Source organism: Oratosquilla oratoria, chromosome 11 (genome assembly GCF_046742065.1).
Source record: "Oratosquilla oratoria isolate Oo_2021 chromosome 11, ASM4674206v1, whole genome shotgun sequence".
Taxonomy (NCBI): Eukaryota; Metazoa; Arthropoda; class Malacostraca; order Stomatopoda; family Squillidae; genus Oratosquilla; species Oratosquilla oratoria.
In genome coordinates, this window is record NC_134787.1 from 28,047,778 (window position 1) to 28,067,972 (window position 20,195).

The following is a 20,195-nucleotide window of genomic DNA, read 5'->3' on the forward strand; positions in this document are numbered from 1 at the left end:
CCACCTGTCATGGCAGATGTCCTCCAATCACTGGGTCAAGGAAACATAGTTTTCTCAACTTTAGACCTCAAATCCACCTTCTGGCAGATTGAACTAGAAGAAGAGTCAAAAGAAGTCACAGCCTTCAGTACTGACAAAGGTCATTTCGAATTTAATCGAATGCCCTTCCGACTAAAAAATGCCCCTAGTACATTACAAAGACTTATGAATAGCCTTTTCAAAGACAAACTGGGCAAATCCCTTTTCGTCTATCTAGACGACCTAATAATTTTTTCCCATACTGTACAAGACCACCTTGACACCCTTGGGTATGTCTTACGAACCATCAAAGAAGCTGGACTCAAAATCCAACTTAACAAGTGCTCATTCCTAAAAAAGGAAATAACCTTTCTTGGCCATACAGTAAACAAAGATGGAATCCACACAAAACCAGATAAAATCAGAGCCATTGCTGAATTCCCCACCCCGAAGAACAAGAATCAACTTCGTTCTTTCGTTGGCATGGCTGCCTATTATAGACATTTTATCAGAAATTTTGCTGACCTAGCTACTCCACTTACCAAATTTACACATAAGAACATACCTTTCAAATGGGACTCTGAAGAACAAGAATGCTTTCAGAAAATAAAGACAGCATTGTACAAGGCACCCATACTCGCCTTCCCGAACTTTACAAAGGAATTCTTTCTGTTTACGGATGCATCCACCCTAAGGATAGGTGCAGTCCTACAACAAATAGGCTCAAACGGGAAACATAGAGCGATAGCGTACGCAAGCTGCGTACTGAACTCTGCAGAGCGTAACTACTCCACCACCCACTTGGAAGCTCTAGCGGTAGTCTGGGCTCTAAAACATTTCTGAGACCTCATTCTGGGCCACAAAATCACAGTCATGACAGACCACCAACCTTTAACAAAATTTTCCAAAGGAAAAACCTTACAAGGTAAGATAGCAAGATGGCATATAACCATTTTACAATTCAATCCAAGAATAACCTACATTAAAGGAAAAGCTAACGTTGTAGCAGACGCACTTAGCCGAAACCCCCTAATTGCAACAGTCCCTACCACCAATTGTATTTCCCCCCAGGAACTCCGAGAAGAACAGAGAAAAGACCCAACTTGGTCACAAGTAATCCTCCACCTAGAAATGGGAACCACCCTACAAACCCACCCCCCTGTACCCCTCCGAGAATTACACCTAAAGGATGGAATTCTTGAAAGAGGCACCACTATCCCAACCCAAACAATAATCCCAAACTCATTAATTCCAAGAATCCTCCTAATGGTACACAATAGCCCCATTGTAGGCCACCCAGGCAAAGAAAAATGCCTTGCAAACACCAAATGGGCGCACTACTGGCCCAAGATGGCCACCGACATCAACCATCACATCGAAGACTGCATCACATGTAACCAACTTCGTGGACCAGACCCGAAACCACTCCAAATTGGAGAAGTACCCATTCCATCAGAACCATGGGACACTATGGGCACTGATCTTTTAAAACTACCCCCAAGCCGCCAAGGTTCCCAATACATCCTTACTGCAGTAGATTACTTCCCAAAGTATACGATACTAGTCCCCCTACCAGACAAATCAGCGGAAACAGTAGCCCAAGCCTTAGTCGACCATGTGTTCTGTAAGTATAACATTCCTCGTCAAATCCTTTCGGATAACGGATCTGAATTCAAGAACAAAGTCCTCCAAAACATAGCCAAATTATACCACATCAACAGATTATTGTATATGCCACAGCATATCACCCACAAGGAAACGGACTAGTAGAGAGAACAAACAGAAAAATCCTCGAAGTCCTCCGCCCCCTGCAAGAATGCCTTTGCGACACATGGGAAGACTGGCTCCCATAAGTACAAGCCAGCATAAATGGCTCTATAAACTCAGCAATGAAGAACTCCCCTCACTTCATACTCTTCGGCCAACCCCTCCATATGCCTTATGACATACTTGAAAAAACCCTCCCCCCTCTACACCATAGAAGATTACGCAAAACGCGTAGAACTTGCCATGCACTTGATCCACAAACAAGTAAAAAAGAACCTAGAACAACAAAAAACAAAAAACAAAAAACAAACAATATAAATACTCTCGATCTTTGTCTCTCACTCCAGGTGATGTTGTCATGCTTAAACAACACAACAGATCTAACAAACTTAAACCAAAGATCTTCGGCCCCCTGGCAGTAGCAGAAACGCTAAGTAATAACAACTACCACCTTATTGACCCATCAGATGACACCCTCATCACAGCAAATGGAGAAAAACTAAAACAAATAAAATCAAAACTCGACGTAAACTCCATCCTAGACAGACATAGATTACTACCAAACCAACCTCCACCCACAACCATGAATCCTCAACCCCCCCGCCTTTCACATGACACTACGCTCCAAGCGCTAACTCACTACACCAACCCAGATTCTCCCCCCTTAGAGAGCAGGACGTCATGCTCACCTGAGTGGAAAGTGATCACAATCGCTATCCATCAAACCTTTCCCCAACTATATAATCTCTCTTCACATCCTTCAGGATCATGCTCACCTGGCAGAATCATACCCAAATCATACCCATAATAAGAAATATCTAAAAACAAAACAAAACAAAAAAGAACATCCAGAGATAAGATACCTAACCCCACTCCCCAACTTCCAGGACAATCCTACCTCTCATCCTTGTAGTAAGCCTCATCACAGCCCTTTCCGGCACTAAACAACCGAGGATGATTTCAGGAGCAATAGTCGCCCCTGCAGGTCAGGTAATGGTCATCAGAGATACAATTACTGTTAAAATGGAGTTAAACATCGCAAGAATACACTCAGATCTAGAGTCAATACGTAAACTAACCAATACCATATCAGACCACTTCCATACTACCTTCAAACACCCCAATCCCATGACTAACTCCTCAAAATCAAGAGACAACATGTTCGACTTAACCCATTCAACTCCGATGACAAGATGTCTTGTCATTTGGTCAAATAAAACAAAAAATCATAAAACACCAAAATGTTTGATCAAACACCAGAAAAATATGACGTCAGTCCTCGCTTCGCTGCGAGCGAAGCGAGGACTGACGTCATATTTTTCTGGTGTTTGATCAAACATTTTGGTGTTTTATGATTTTTTTTTATTTGACCAAATGACAAGACATCTTGTCATCGGAGTTGAATGGGTTAATCTCTGACAAACTAAACACATTACTCCTCCAACTCTCCACAATTGAACGGAGTGTAATTACATCAACTCAGAACTCAGAACTCCACCATGCCTCATTCAGACATAAAAGAGGACTCATGAACTTCATGGGCTCCCTTTCTAAATCCCTATTTGGCATTGCAACTGAAGAGGATATAACCAGTAGTGGGATTCAGCCGGTTCTTACCTATTCGCTAGAACCGGCTCACGCAAATTTGTCAGTTCGGCGAACCGGCTAACTGGCGAACCGACTAGTTGCTCAGTTGGTCAGTGGTCTTCTGCATCTCACCCGATAAGTACCGGGACGGTATGTTTCGTAACTTTCGTTAGTGATTTATTGCATAGTTTATTTACACAAGTGGTTACCAGTTTTTTTCATGTATATAGTGCTTGGTTTCTCTGTATATTTGTGTTATTAAACTACATTTTATTATAATTATGGACATACATACATACACGCACTCTCATACACACTCCTTAGGCCTACCCACACAAACATGTTTGTTTATAAATAACACAAATGCATTGCACACATGCACACACATACTCATGTACATGTACACATATGCACACGTGTAAGCACATACATAGCCTACACATGCACACACTACCCCCCACACAAACATGCGTCCGTAAAAAAATAAATACACCTGCACTAGGTTGCCCAAATCGAATTTTTTGATCACGAGACTAGCTATAGGTTGGCACCCAGGTCTATACCCCATTTTTTTTTCCACCTGACAATTTTTCAGGTTTTTCGTATGTAAATATTTGAATATTTTTTACGTTTGGCAGCCAGAGATGCATTTTAAATATAATATTGTTAGTTTTCCATATTTCTAGTTAGAATATTTAATTGATAACAATAATATAAAGAAAATGTGGCTAAGAAGTGGTTGCAAATTAGTGTCAGATGGAAATACACCGACTATAACAGAACCGGCTGACGAAAAATTTGAATCCCACTACTGGATATAACCAATGTTCACCTCACAATAGACAAAATGGCCTCCAAACTAAATAAGATGGGAAAACTTGTTCTATTAAACTCCCAAAACTCACAACACTTAGCAGGATCCGTAAACTTACTACTTGACCGTTTCTCCAGACTCCACAAATATTCCCTTAATCAATCCAACCACCTCCACAAACTAGAAATGTTCATATACCGGTACTACAAAGAACAAATAAACACCGCAACCACATAGATATAGTCAGACACTACTACCACATACTTATACTCGACATCGTCGACACAGCCGTCAACAAGGCCACCTCAAACCTCCTCCCCAAAGGCAAACTAAAAACTGCACTCTCCATCGCCTTAAGAAACCTCCACATAAAAAGCATTTTTCCCTCCGAACAACTAGACCTATACTACCCTCTCATTGAAACAACACTAGGCACAAATGCAATCTACACACACATCCCCCTTGACCCACAAAAAAGTTTCACAGGTTGGAATATAATCCCATTCCCATACACCTACAAGAACTCAACTATCACTCTTGATGTAGAACCCACAACAGTTATCAAATCTGAAGACGGCCAATGGTATTCATTCCGACCTCACCATATGCAAATCAGCTGTCTCTAAATTCCACATTTGCCTGGCCTACCTTTTCAGTTTCTACCGTACCACAGAATTAACCTGTATGAATCAAATTGTAACACTGGACTCCAGCACCCTAGACAGTTGCACATACAAAGAAATCAACCCCATCAAAACCCTTCACGTACACATTAATACAAAATACTTCCTATTCTTCCCACGAACCACACTCGTTTCATTAATTTGTAAAGAAAACCCCTCATCTTGGCAAAAACAAATATGTGGACCTGTCTCAATTCCCGACTCATGCAAAATCTTCTTTGAAAACACAAGATTTCAACCCAACCACCACCACAACATCCTTCGATATAACCTCACCTCCGTCCTCGACCCCACTGAACCCCTTCCAATACCCCTAACCCTCCCCAAACCTCTTTCCCTTTCCTGAAACCCACAGGACTATGTAGCCCTACTAAACACCACCCAATCAAATATAATAGACACACTGCAATTCACCACCCCCCACACTCCCATCAATCACTATATCCCTCGGTTCCTTCGCCCTCCTAGTCCTGCTCCTACTCATTTGTAGATTAGTATATGTTTGTGCATTAAAAAGCACCGGCTAGAAGATCTGAACCCCATATACTGTAATATCATATCTTAACCATAGAATTATAATCCATATGTAACCTTACGACAATAACCCATCAAAGGATGTTAGAACCTTTCATACATTTGACCTTATTACCACTCCAATTATCTGACTCCCAGAAACGAGTCATAACCCAGAAAACTACTTCTAAATATCTTAACTAAAGGGAAGAACCCCTTTACACCTTGATGACACCAAAGTGCAACTCACAGAAATGACCCCTTTATTCACCAGTGACAATAGACAAAATACAGTCACAGAACTGACATAAAAAATCTCCCAGAAAAGAGAGAAGTGAAAATAGGTGAAACCGAGTGTACAAAAAACAACAACAAAAAACGGAGTGGTTAACCCAGTCTATTAACTAACACCCTTTGATGAACAATGAGTATGCCATGATACCTATTAAACCACACCCAACAAACAATGACAATTTAACCCCCCTCAACACCTATTAAGGTTCAAAACAGGTATCGCGTCATACTCACTATATATATATGTATATATCTATGTATGAAAATTTAACAAACCCCCTCGCCGCTCTTTATTCCAGGTGACAGGAGTCACCTCTCGCCGGGAGGGAGGCATTATGTAACCATAATCTCACAGATTACAACACAATGGAAAACTACACAGCAACATACATACGAACACACACACACACACACTTTTGTCGGATGGATGGCGAGGATTAGAGTTCTGAAGAAAAAGTGAAATTTTCGTGGACCTCAACACAAAGGAAGTACCTATTGTATTTACAGGGAAGGGGATAACTCGTGGTGTAGTGGGAAAGTGAGGAAAAAGGAGAAGGGGAGGGATTACTGAGGGAAATGGAAGGAAATGAGGATGGGGAGGACTTGGTCCAAGAGGCCAGACGTCTTGTAAACAAACGAAGGACCGATGATTCTGGTGATGGGATTAACAAAATTGTAAAGATTAGAAATATAGATAAGAGCAGCACAATGGAAGGTGAGGATAATAATTTCCAGGGATTTAATGAGGGTGGGGGGGGATACCAACCTCCCCCGATTGACAAGACTAGAGGAGAAACTTGATAAGATGATCGAACATTGGGAAGACAGGTTCGGTAACGTAACCAACATTGCGCAGAGAGTTGAAAAGTTGGAAGAACTAGAGAAGGCGAACAAAAATTTAACTAATGAAATAGAAGAATTAAAAAGACAGTTAAAAGAAGTAAAAGAGGAGAATGAAGAATTAAAGAGGAATAATAAAGACAATAAAGAGGCCATAGCAAAAGAAGCACAGGGTTGGAAAAAATCCAGGAAAACAGTAAAGTTGCATTTACTGACATAATTAAACAGCAAATGAAAGAACAAACTGAAGACTCAGTTATCAAAGTGATGAGACAGAAGGAGAATATAGTAAGAGACTTAGCAGATAAAAAGAAATGTATAATTATATTGGGAATGGAAGAGAAACATAACCTAGATAGAACTTCAAGAATCAGTGAGGAAAAAGAAAAAGTAAGCAGCTTACTAGAATTAGTTCAGGAAGATGAACCTGAAATAATGAAACAAATCAAAAAGATGTTTAGGCTCGGAAAGTATAGTACAGATAAGACCAGACCAATTAAGATTAAATTCAGGTCACAAACAACAGCAGAGAATATCTTAGCAAAAACAGGGAAGCTAGCAGCAAGTGAACAATATAAAAAGGTATGGATAAAAAGAGAAATGAATAAAGAGGAAAGAGAGGAAGAAAAAATGAAAATGAAAGACACTAAAGAAAAAAACGAGAACAGAACAGAGTCAGAAAAAGAAGAATTCTACTGGAGAGTAGTGAATATGAAATTGAGGAAATGGACCATAACAGAGAGAAACAAAAAAGAAACAGAATACAATGGAAATAACAGAAAGTTAAGAGTGTCCTACACAAATATAGATGGATTAATAACAGGATTGAATGAACTGAACAAGTATCTGAAGGAAAAAGAACCGGACATAATGGGAATTGTAGAAACAAAATTAAAAGGTCCACTACCACCCAACAGCATAGGACACAATGCATATAATTATTGGATTAGAAACAGAGAGATAAAACAAGGGGGTGGAGTTATGTTCCTGACTAAGAAGGATATAAACGTGAAGAGTGTCACATATGGAAAGAATAGAGTAGAGATGATTATGATAGAAGTAGAAGACAGAGATAAGAAGAGCAGAAAGTTTGTAATAAACTATGTGCCCCCAAAAACAGCCCCATGGGAAGAGAGTGAACATAAAAGTATGTTAGAAGACACAAGAATAACATTAAACAAGATAATGGAAGATGGAGGAAGAATAGTTATGATGGGCGACTTTAATTGCAAAGAAGTCTGCTGGGAAGAGATGACCGTAAAGGGTGGAGAAGACTCATGGGGAAATGTTCTACTTGAGATGATTATTGACCACACAATGACACAATGGATTCAGGAGAACACTAGGTATAGAAATGAAGAAGAACCATCGAGACTAGACCTAATAATCACATCAGAACCTGAAATAGTGGAAAAGATAGAATACCAGGCACCAATAAGTAAAAGTGACCACATATTGATAGAACTAGAACTAAATGAGAAAAAATACATGAAAAGAAATGAACAATATAGAAAAGGAAGATTGATGTATGAAAAAACAAATTTTGATAAAATAAGAGAATTCTTTCAAAATGAAAACTGGGAAAGAATACACAAAGAAGATACAACAGTAGAAGAGAAATGGAATATTATGACAAAAATTTATAAAAAAGGAGTGGAAAAGTATGTCCCAAGACAAAAACAAGAAAAAGAATATGTAAAGTGCTGGTACAACAAAAGTTGTAGGGAGTTAAAAGACAAAAGAGACAAAGCTTGGACCAAATAGAAGACAAAAGACCTGAAAAATGGAAAATATATACTTGTTATAGAAATGAATATGTACAAGCGTGCAGAGAGGAAAAGAGAAAATATGAAAAAGATGTCATAGAAAAATGTAAAGATCAACCAAAACTATTCTACAGATTTGTAAACAACAAACTGAAAAACAAACAAGACTTGGAGAAATTAAGAAAAGGAGGAGTTGAATACACAGAGGAAATAGAAATGGCGGAAATTATGAACAGGCATTTTAAATCAGTGTTTACAAGGGAGAATATACAACTGGAAGAGATCGAATGGAAGGAGAAAGTCCCCCCTATGAAAGAAATAGAAGTAACAAAGAATGAAATAATGAAACACTTGAGTAACCTTGATGTTAGAAAATAGCATGGACCAGATGAAATAGCAAACTGGATTTTGAAAGAATGCAGAAATGAACTGGCAGACAAAATACATAGCATAATAAATATTTCCTTGAAAGAAGGAAAAGTTCCAGATGATTGGAACAAAAAACAAATATAGTACCTACATATAAAGGAGGAAATAAAGAAGACCCTACCAACTATAGACCAGTCTCTCTAACAAGTACAATAGCACAAATTTCTGAAAGAATTATCACAAGTAAATGGGTAAAATATTTAGAAAAAAACGTGCTAAATCCAAGGCAATTTGGATTCAGACAAGGACGATCATGCATCACCAATTTAATATGTTTCTATTCAAGGCTAATAGATATAATACAAGAAAGAGATGGATGGGCTGATTGTGCATTTCTAGACCTAAAAAAAGCTTTTGACAAAGTAGCGCATAAGAAGTTGCTTAAGAAATTAGAAACTGAAGGAGGAATACAGGGCAAACTGCTTAAATGGATGGAAAAATTTTTGCAAGAAAGAAAAATGAGAGTAGTGATAAGAGACAAACACTCAAAATGGGATGAAGTAATAAGCGGTGTTCCACAAGGAACAGTTTTGGCCCCAATAATGTTTGCTATATATATTAATGATATGGATGAAGAAATTGAAAGTTATATAAGCTTCTTTGCAGATGATGCAAAACTATTTAAAAAAGTGAACACGGAAGAAGATTGTGAGTCACTACAGAGTGATCTAAATAAAGTATGGGAATGGAGTAGGAAGTGGGAGATGGAGTTCAACACTAAAAAGTGTAGTATAATGGAATTTGGAAAAAGCAAAAACAGAATAACAGGATCATATAAATTGGGAGAAGAAGGAATAAAAAAAGTAGAAAATGAAAAGGACCTGGGAGTCATTGTTATGAATAATATGTCACCTGAGAAACATATAAATATGATTTTTGGAGAAACTTATAACTTAATGAGAACAATCAAAGTGGCATTTACATACCTGGATGAAGAAATGGTGAAGAAAATTCTAATCACTCTGATAAGACCAAGATTGGAATATGCAGCAATGATGTGGTCACCAAGTACAAAAAAATGTATAAAAAACTTGAAAGAATACAAAGAGCAATTACAAAATTGGCACCAACACTCTCAAAACTATCATATGAAGAGAGACTAGCAAAACTTGAACTACAGACACTAGAGCAAAGAAGAGAGGAGATTTGATAGCTATTTACAGAATCATGAAAGGCATAGAAATTATTGATAGAGAGAAACTGATAAAATGGGATGATAGAAATACAAGAGGGCACGGAAAGAAAACCAAGAAAGACAGCTATAGAAGAGATCTGAAAAAGAACAGCTTTCCTCACAGAGTAATAGACAACTGGAACAAGTTAGATGAGAAAGTGGTGTGTGCAAAAACAATACATGAATTTAAAAATAGTTTAGATAAAATGAGATATGAAGACGGGACACCACGAGCATAGCTCCCCTTCCCGTAAAATACAACTAGGTAAATACAACTAGGTAAATACAACTAGGTAAATACAACTAGGTAAATACAACTAGGTAAATACACCACCAACCTCTTCCTTCACGTGACCAAACCGTGAAGGACCCCTGATTTCTAAGAACACCTTTTACCCATACACAATATATTATGTAATCTAGATTAATAACCATAATATATAAATAAGCAGAAACAACTAAACATTCTAACCATTGTAAAATAAAATAGTATCCAAAACTTGTATCACTATGATAAATGTAATAATATTAAATCTTGTAAACCATTCATTATGCTGATGAAGGATTTTGCAGATGGAAAGCAGACAAGGAAGGTCTGCCAGTGTAATCATTTTCAGTTATTAGACTTTTTGAAAAGGTCTCTTGATTTTGATTTACCCACTGGAAATGCTAGAACATTACACCCACAGCTCCACAACAACTGGCAATGGTCTCCCATAAATATCTCTGAAAAGAAACCTTGAACTTATGTCTGCATTGTATTGGTGTTAGATTGTCTCTATGTCACCAGCTGAAGTAATAGAAAGGAGTAGTTGCCAATCTACAACTGTATTTGAATTGAGGTTCTCTAAAAATAAGAGACTTTGAGTTGTACCTTCTGACCATTCTGACAGACTATATGATTTTTCCTCGTCAAATCACCTCCTTCCACGTGGAGCATTTCACATGAGATGTTGCTGTAGCGCTCCAGCCATCAGTTGTTGGAATGCTCTCGTGCCGTTCGGACGTCTTTCTCATCAAGCTTTCAGAGGTTGTTTCACCGGATTTGGCAATTGTCACACAGGTACATTGCCTTATACTTATGTGGATCTATGGTAGGGATGGGCCTACCATAGGGCATTGGTATGGGTTGGGCCTGCCAATTTGCCAATAAATGTGAATAATTTTGAGTTAATAGGGCTTGTTTACTGCAGGTTGGCAGTCATGTCTGGCTCTGAGAATCGCAAAGCCCTTCCACATGAGGTTTCTTGTCCTGGCCCCAGTTGGAGGAGTACCAGCAGATCCTCACGAGATAGAGTGAGGTCAAATTCCCGGGGTAGAACTGGTAGCTCCAGTGAATCCCCGGTGAGGCAGGGAAGGCAGCATGTGGGTCATGAATGCCGCCATATTGTAAATAAATCACCCCGGCGCATCAAGTCCGGGGAGGCCAGAGGCAGCCAAGCTAGGCCCCAAGCAAACCCTATTCAGGATGCTATGCCTGAACCTTCCTGGAAATTAGTACTGGAAGAATTGGCACACTTGAAAGCTAACGTAGCAAAACTGACTGCTAGCAGGACCCCTTCCCCACAGCTTCATCAAGTGAATTTCCAGGCAAGCACTTCAGGCATTCATTCACCAGCTTTGCCTGCTGCATTTTCGGGGTTTGTGGACTCCAGTTGTGAGGACAGAGAAATCAGAGATTTTACTCCTAGGGGTAGTGTCCTGTTGCAGGCTGCAAAGGCCTTGGGACCCCCTGACAATGCCTCTGAAGATATTGAACTGTAGGTGGCTGCTATGGTTAACTGCTTTTTTGAAAAAGGTCTGCAGGAGGACGACTACAAGGCAATTTCGGAGGACCCAATCACCAGGTGTCCCAACAATTGACCTGCACTGGCACCAGTGGAATGCAACCCACAGATCTTGGAAGCTTTGAAAACGGACGCAAGGAAAGCAGACTACAGGTTAAAGGAGATAAGTAATGATATTATTTCTGCAGGATCCATTATCATTAAGTTACTGTTAGCTTTAGATAAGGTGGTGCAGGATGATGGTAACCCAGTGGTTGCGCGGGAAGTGATCAGGATTAACGGTGCCTTGGCGATGCTTGGTCATGCTAATCACAGGACCAACTTGGCAAGGTGCTTCATTATGAAACATGAGATCAACCAAAAATAATCACATTTGTGTTCGGATAAGGTGCCTATGTCCGGTTTTCTGTTTGGCGATGACGTCTCTCAGTCAGCCAAACAGATTGAGGAAACGGAAAAGCTGTAAAACAAGTTTGCTAACAAGAAGTCTATTTTCCCATGGAAATCCACCAGTGGCAGGTCTAGAAGCTTCTGGGGACAAAACAAGTTTAGGAACCACACAGCGAGGTTCCAGCCCTACAGACTGCAGAGGTGGGGCTTCCGGGGGGGCCAGAGGCAGCAATCGTCATGCCAGGACATGAACCCAAAAAACGCCAAGGGTCGGGGTTATCAAAAGCCTCGACAATAAGCCAGGTTAGTAACACATTTGTAGCAGGTAAGCTACACTATTTTTTACATGAGTGGCAGAAAATTACCAAAGATCCAGTAATTTTGGACACGGTGCAGCACTGTCATCTGGACATAAATTTTAATAACGTAGGAAACTTATTTTTACGTGAAGTAATGTATGAATTTAATTGTGAAGAACAAGCAATTGTTAATGATGATATTATGAAACTTTTGGAACTTGGAGTAATTATTAATACACAGAGGAGGAAGCATCAAATTATTTCCCCCATATTTGTGAGACCGAAAAAGGATATAGTATGGTGCTCAACTTAAAAGAACTCAACAAACATATTTCTCCCCGTCCTCTCCTTATATGCAAGGGGGGACGGAGAGGGGGGGGTCGCCGAATAAATGAAGCGGCCTTGCTGTGGATGTGCTGTGTCTTGCGACACTGCTTCTGACCCAGGGCGGTGGGCAAGGTGCAGGGATGACCCGTCATCCAGGAGGTGCTCAGATGAGAGGGAGGGTGGGAGGGGTGTGGAGTGTATTTAGGGATGAAATGGGTGGGAGTGTTTTTATGCCTTTCCCTTTTTGGCTACCTCCCTTGAAAGGGGGAAAAAGCCTTAGTATATGTATGTATGTATGTAACAAACATATTCCTTACAAACATTTCAAGATGGAGAACTTTGAGCAAGCCATTAGACTGGTCAATGCAGGGGACTACCTTGCCTCAGTGGACCTTAAACATGCTTATTACACAGTGAAGATTGCAGAAGAAGAACAACAACAAAATTTTTGTTTTAAACATTTATCAGTTCACTTGTCTACCCAATGGTATTTCAGAAGGTCCTAGAACTTTCACCAAGTTGATGAAACCAGTTTTTGCTTCACTGAGAAGAAAAAGGGCTTCTCTATTACCAGTTTTATTGATGATACTCTGATATGTAATAAGTCCAAGACAGGCTGTCTTGCCTGTATAAATGATACTATGGAATTATTGCAGAGATTAGGTTTTTGCATTAATGTAGAAAAGTCAGTGTTGAAGTCCACAAAGTCCATTGAATACTTGGGAAACATTATTGACACTAATAATATGACCATTTCTTTACCTGAATGCAGGATTCTGAAAATCATTCAAGCCTGTAAAAAACTTAGGAGTAAAAGTAGAGATAAGATTAGAGAGGTAGCCAGGGTTACTGGTCTCTTGGTGGCTGCCATTCCAGCAGCAGAGCTGGGTAAACTGCATTATAGACAGTTAGAAGCAGAAAAAATTGCAGCCTTGCAGGGTGAAAAAGGGAACTTTAATAGTTATATGACAATTACAGAAGGAATGAAGTCAGACCTTCAATGGTGGATTGATAACATCTCAACACAAGATAGGAATTTTTTTAGAACTGGCACTGACATTGACATCTACACTGATGCTTCCAACATAGGTTGGGGGGGCCATGTTAACAGTCAGTCTGCTTCTGGTAGTTGGTCCATGGCAGAAGAATTAATACACATTAATGCTTTAGAGCTTAAAGCCATTTTATTAGTGTTGCAAGTGTTTACACCAGTATTGAAAGGGAAACATATTAAAGTACACTGTGATAACACCACTGCAATGAGTTATGTAAATGAAATGGGTGGTACAAAGTCTATTGCTTGCAATGAGATTGCCACCAAAATCTGGGATTGGTGCCTCACTTACAATGCCTGGATCACGTGTTCCCATATCCCAGGCAAGATTAATACGCTGGCAGACATGGCATCACACTTAGTTAATGATAGGCATGAATGGAAACTTAATGTACATATTTTCCACCAGTTGTGTGAGGTTTTTGGTACCCCAGTTATAGACTTGTTTGCTTCAAGGCTTAATAGGCAATTACCTTGCTATTGCTCCTGGAAACCAGATCCAGGGGCAACACATTTGGATGCATTTTCCTTAAATTGGGCAAGATTTAAGCTCTCATACATCTTTCCTCCATTTTCATTGATTGCTAGGTGCCTGCAGAAGATAAAAGCGGAGGGGGCGAGAGTGTGGATGGTTGTTCCACTATGGTTATCACAACCATGGATGGGCACATTGCTCGGGATGCTGATCGATCACCCTTTTGCCATTATGCAGAAGAAGGAGGTGATAATGCACCCATCTTCAGGGAGGAGCATCCAATCATGTGCCATACACAACTGATGGCGTGCCTACTATCAGGCAGCACTTGCGAGACAGAGGAATTTCTAAGGCGGGTGCGGACATCATCCTGACCTCTTGGAAACCAGGTACAGGGAAACAATACCGACCGCACCTTAAGAGATGGACACAATTTTGTGATAGATTGAACGTTAATCCCTTTAATCCCACTGGTTCAAATATTATAAATTTTTTGTCTGAAACTTTCGACAGAAATGTGGGTTATGAAACCATCAATACAGCAAGAAGTGATATCTTGTCTCTAGGCATTGTTGTGGATGGCTGCAGAGCTGGTAATCACCCATTGGTCATCAGATTCATGAAAGGGATATCTAATCTGAGACCACCCTTACCTAGATACACGGAAACATGGAACGTTCAGCCAGTTCTAAAGAAATTGAAATCTATGTACCCGTTGCACATTCTGAACCTTAAGGATTTGACATTTAAACTCATTATGTTAATGGCACTGACCCAAGCTGCTAGAGTTCAAACATTGCATCTGTTGGTTACATATGGAATTCACATGGAGCAAGATTATATTTTAGTTCAATTACAGGGTAACATTAAGCAGTGCAGGCCCAAGTTTAATGTCCGTGCAGTGAAGTTTCAAGCTTACTCCAAGGGCACTAGTTTATGTGTATGTGTAACATTACAGCATTACCTAACAAGAATGGAGGAACTCAGACGGGGCCTTTCCCAAGATAAGGATAGATTAATACTTAGCTACATTAAGCCACACAAGTCTGTCACGAAGGACACCATTGCACGGTGGATTAAGACAATGCTTAGTAGGTTGGGAGTGGACACAACAAAATTTACAGCAGGTAGTGTTAGGCCAGCAGCAGTATCAAAGGCCAAGGCTATGGCAGTACCTATCACTTGTATTATGGCAAAAGCAGGATGGACACAGGAGAGTACTTTTGCAAATTTTTATGACAAACATTGTTTCAGAAGTAGACCCTTTTCAGGAGGCAGTACTAGTATAGGTACTGTTACTTTTCTAAGATTATGTTACATCTTAATTTGTGATGTAAAATGGTTAGCACGCAGTGTGGATATAGTAAGGAAATCAAGGCCACTTATGCAGGATTATGCATATTTGGATAAAAGTGGGTTTTCATTATTATGCATATTATGCAAATTGGAGGAAATGTTTAAGTTGTAATGGATATTGCATATCATGTGTTAAATGAAACTATATGTACAATAATGATTACACTTGTGGAATCATTGGTTTTTTGACCCATTATTACAGTTCTTATGCAAGGTCAAAGTGTACAGGCATGACACCCACATGGCTTCAAAGCCTCATGTGAAATGCTACACGTGGCAGAAGGTGATTTGACGAGGTAAAATTAAGAAGTATACAAGACTTACCTGTGGTCAAGTTGATGTGTACTTGTGATTTTGGGAGTCAAATCACCTCTGCCGTAGTGGAGATTTCACATGCCCTCCACTTCAAACCCCTTTTCTTTTTATTTCGTGTACATAACTTAGTTATGATTGGTTAATTGTTAGTTTGGGTCATGTGGGTGTTCACTGCTACAAAGTTTGACAGCTGGAGCACTACAGTGACATCTCATGTGAAATCTCCACTACGGCAGAGGTGATTTGACTCCCAAAATCACAAGTACACATCAACTTGACCACAGGTAAGTCTCATGTACTTCTTAATTTTATTCAACTGAGGTGAAGGCCTCATACTGTAGGGGTTATGGCTTTAACCTTTAGCCACAGTGACACCCATCATGAATGTTCTTCTAACCAATGCTATATCATTTCATTCTGCTGAAAGAATGTCACTGCACTGAAGGTGTTAAAAATGGACTCACCAGTATCCTAGTTGTGGGGTGCCCACAGGTTATTTTGCCCTCAAAAATGAAGGAGGATTGGAACCTGGTGCCAATGGGAGAGAATGCGAATTTCCCCATCAGTTTATTGAAGTAGGTCTTGTTCATTGCCATGCCGGTCACATCTGGAAATAGATGAGTATTATTTCCTTAACTTTGAAGTAAAATGCATGAATGATAATTAAAAAAAAAAAAAATAGAATTACCAACTCTGGAACAAAGCAGAGAAAGAGGTGACTTGTTGACCATCTACAGAATTATGAGAGGTATAGAAGTCCTTGATAGAGAAGACTTACTAAATTGGGATAAGAGGAACACAAGAGGACATGGAAGGAAGCTCAAAAAGGACAGTTACAGAAGAGACCTGAAAAAGAACAGCTTTTCCCATAGAGTGGTGGATGTATGGAACATGTTAGACAAAACAATAGTGTGTGCAAAAACAATTACACAAATTTAAGAGCAAATTAGATATGGCAAGATACAGGGACTGTACATCACAATTGTAGCTCCCCTTCCTGTAAGATACAACTAGGTAAATACTAGATTAAATACACATGGTGTAAAAAATAGACTTGAATGATCTAGCATTAGGATATGAACAATATCTATGAAATATAATTAGAAAAAATAAATACTATTTTCCTTTGCTCTTAATGGAAGATACAAGCCTATTCCATCATCTTTTGTAGTAACTGTGACATATAAAAATATTACAGAGGGTCACAAGTCTTACTTTCTCCTGTGTTCAGGTAGGTGTAGTTGATGAAGTGGTCATACCAGCTGTCCACACTTGATATGTAAACACTGTCTTTCAAGTAACTGGTCAAGTTGTGAATCTTTGGAAGTTCTTGAGGGTAATCCAGTTCACCCAGGTAAAGAATGCCTTTCACACCTGCAAAATAAACAAATAAATTAACAAAATTAAGAGAATAGATGAAATAAAATTAGATAAGATTAAATAGGTAAATAGAGTGATAAACTGAATAAATGGATAGATGAATATGAATAAATAAATAAACTAAATAAATGAATAGATAAGAAGTAAATAGATAAAGGAATAAATCAGTAAAGAAGTAAATCCTGATTAATAGATAATGAAATAAGAGGTGCTCACACCAAGGGGCGATTAGCTGCAGTCAAGGTCATCACCTTTGCCATCTGTGCTCAGACCTCCCAGAGCAAGAAAACCACTGGCATCTGATGGATTCAAATGTGGGTTCACATTGGAACCAACTTGGTACTGTGCATACCTGGGGTATGCACTGCAGTTAGCATGATTTTTTTTTTTGCTCACCTTTTCTGTGCAGTATGTTCATGTAATTTATGTATGTAGGTTCAGACAAGTTCTACAAAAAGCAAGTAAATGGAAATTCAAACTCATTCCATCTCTTCAATTTTCAATATTCAAAAACTTGACTAGTGTTTTTGTGTATGCATGAATGCACTGTGTATTTACCTAGTTGTGTCTTATGGGAAGGGGAGTTACACTCGTGGTGTCTCCTCTTTCTCTTCTTTGTTCCAGGGTCAGTAACTCTAGTTTTGACAATCTCTCTTTGTATAACAGTTCTGAATGTGTGGGGCCCATCTTGGTAGTTGCTCTTTGGATTCTTTCAATTTTCCCTATATTCTTTTTGATACTGGGTGACCATAGTGTCATTGTGTACTCCAGTCTTGGTTTTATCAGTGTGTGTATGTGTGTATGTAGTGCTGGATATGGATTATTAGGTTATATTTGGGTTATGTATATCTATAGCCTTTAGGGAACATACCAGGAATCTAGGAAAATGAAGTTCTAATTACATATAGAATATGTGGCATATCCCATCCTTCTTTTTTCCCTGCCCATCTGCATTACTTTTTTTCAGTTTTCTCCTTAGTAGCAAGACCACCTTTCCCACCCTTACCACTCCCTCCAGGATTTTAGCAGGAAGGCATTGCATACTGAAACTTGGATATTGGCTAGTCCAAGTCTATGAAGATGGAACTATGGATTAGTTTATTGATAAAAAATTTGTATTTTTAGTGAGAACCTGGGAGAGATGGGGTAGTCCCATTACACTGGAATCATAGATAATTAGAAACGCCCATTGTGTAATTTAATTAGGATAGGTGATGACATACGAGGGGGTCATATAGATGAAACCATTCCTAGGGTATAAGGATAGGAAAGAAATTGGAAGGAAGGGTCACACCTAAAGAGCAACAACAGTCATTCTAAGAAGGTATCTCACCCATGTAGGTTGGTTCCTGTTTGTTGTGCTCCTCAGCCAGAGGAAAATGCAGTATGCTGATATTGTAATACATGTTATATAGTAGTTTTGTAATTTTGGTGGGGAAATGTTGTATATAAATTATTTTAAAGTGAATTTAATGACATTTACTAGTGTTCTCACTGTGGATGCTAAGACGGCATCTTGCCCACATAGCTGTCCTTAAGGTGTCCATTAACACAATACACAATAGGTTAACAAAAAGTTAGATGTAATATTAGGGCAGTGTGGCCTCTGTTGCTCACCAGATGATAGGGATATAAGTTTGAGAACAGCTGGGGGATCATTATGGCGTTGAGCCCCCAACTAATAAGATTCACTTAATTTGACTCCCTTAACTATGATGACACCTATGCCGGCATCCTCATGTGCCCATTCATGCCTCATGATACCTACTTAGGCGTCATCATACTGAAATGGTTAAGGGAGAGAGACTGGAGGAAGTGGATAGTTTTAGATACTTGGGTGTGAATGTGGCAGGAAAAGGAGTAGAGGTGGAGGTAGAATGTAGATTGAGAGAAGCAAGTAAATGCCTTAGGGATTAAAAAGTGTTATAAGAAATAGACATTTGGGAATGGATGATAAGGGGAGATTGTATGAAGGAGTGATTGTGCTGACAGCACTGTATAGGGAAAATGTGGAACATAAGAGAGGAAGAGAGGAGTTTGAATGTGTTTGAGATGAAATGCCTCGGAAGTATAGCAGGGTTACTATGCTGGATAGAGTGAGGAACAAGGCAATAAGGAGGAGAGCGGGGATGGAACGGGAGTTGGGAGATTGGGTTAATGAATGAGTACTGGGATGGTTTGGACATATGGAAAGAATGAGTGAAGAAAAATTAATAAAAAAGGTGTGGAAGGCAGAGGTGGAAGGAGTGGACATGAGTGGGCAACCAAGGATGAGATGGATGGATGGGGTGAATGGGGCATTGGGAAAGTGGGGAATGTCTGTTGAGGAAGGAAGGGAGAAGACAGAAGATGGGTGAGTGGAGAATGGTTGTGTATGGATGATACTGTGATGCATGGAAGGGAGAGGTGGGGGATGGGGGTGAGGGAGTATATGTGAATGATATTTTGATGCAGCCCAAAGGGATTTCTCTCCATCTTCTCTTTTTCTGCATGAGGGGACAGCGACTGGATGGTTGCCAATTAAATGAAGTGGCCTTGCTGTTGATGTGCTGAGTCTTACTACATTGCTTCTGACCCAGGTCAGTGGGCAAGATGCAGGGATGACCTGTCATCCAGGAGGAACCAAGATAAGAGGGAGAGAATGGGGTGATTGGGAGTGGACTGTGTGGGGATGGAATGGGTGGGAGATATTATGCCTTTGTTTTTTGGCTACCTCCCTTGTAAGGGGGAAAAAGCCATTGGTATATGTGGTATGTATGGATAAACAATTGATTAATAAATCACATATATACATATACCAAAGGCTTTTTCCCCTTACAAGAGAGGTAGCCAAAAAAACAAAGGCATAAAAACCACTCCTACCCATTCCATCCCCTACATATCCCACTCCCCTCTATCCTCTTCCCTCCCTCTTATCTTGGCACCTC

At 39.6% G+C, this 20,195-nt stretch overlaps 1 protein-coding gene and 1 pseudogene across 1 annotated transcript in view; one reads left to right on the plus strand and one right to left on the minus strand.

Moving 5' to 3' along the window:
• LOC143029695 (patched domain-containing protein 3-like) overlaps positions 1-20,195 on the minus strand; it is an 88,929-nt gene that overhangs the window by 25,683 nt on the left and 43,051 nt on the right. The window contains exons 14-15 of the mRNA XM_076192534.1: positions 17,104-17,262; positions 16,353-16,495 (exon numbers count right to left, since the gene is read on the minus strand). Coding sequence (XP_076048649.1) covers positions 16,353-16,495; positions 17,104-17,262 — 302 coding nt within the window. The remainder of the gene's footprint in view (positions 1-16,352; positions 16,496-17,103; positions 17,263-20,195) is intronic.
• LOC143029525 (uncharacterized) lies at positions 11,089-12,360 on the plus strand (annotated as a pseudogene).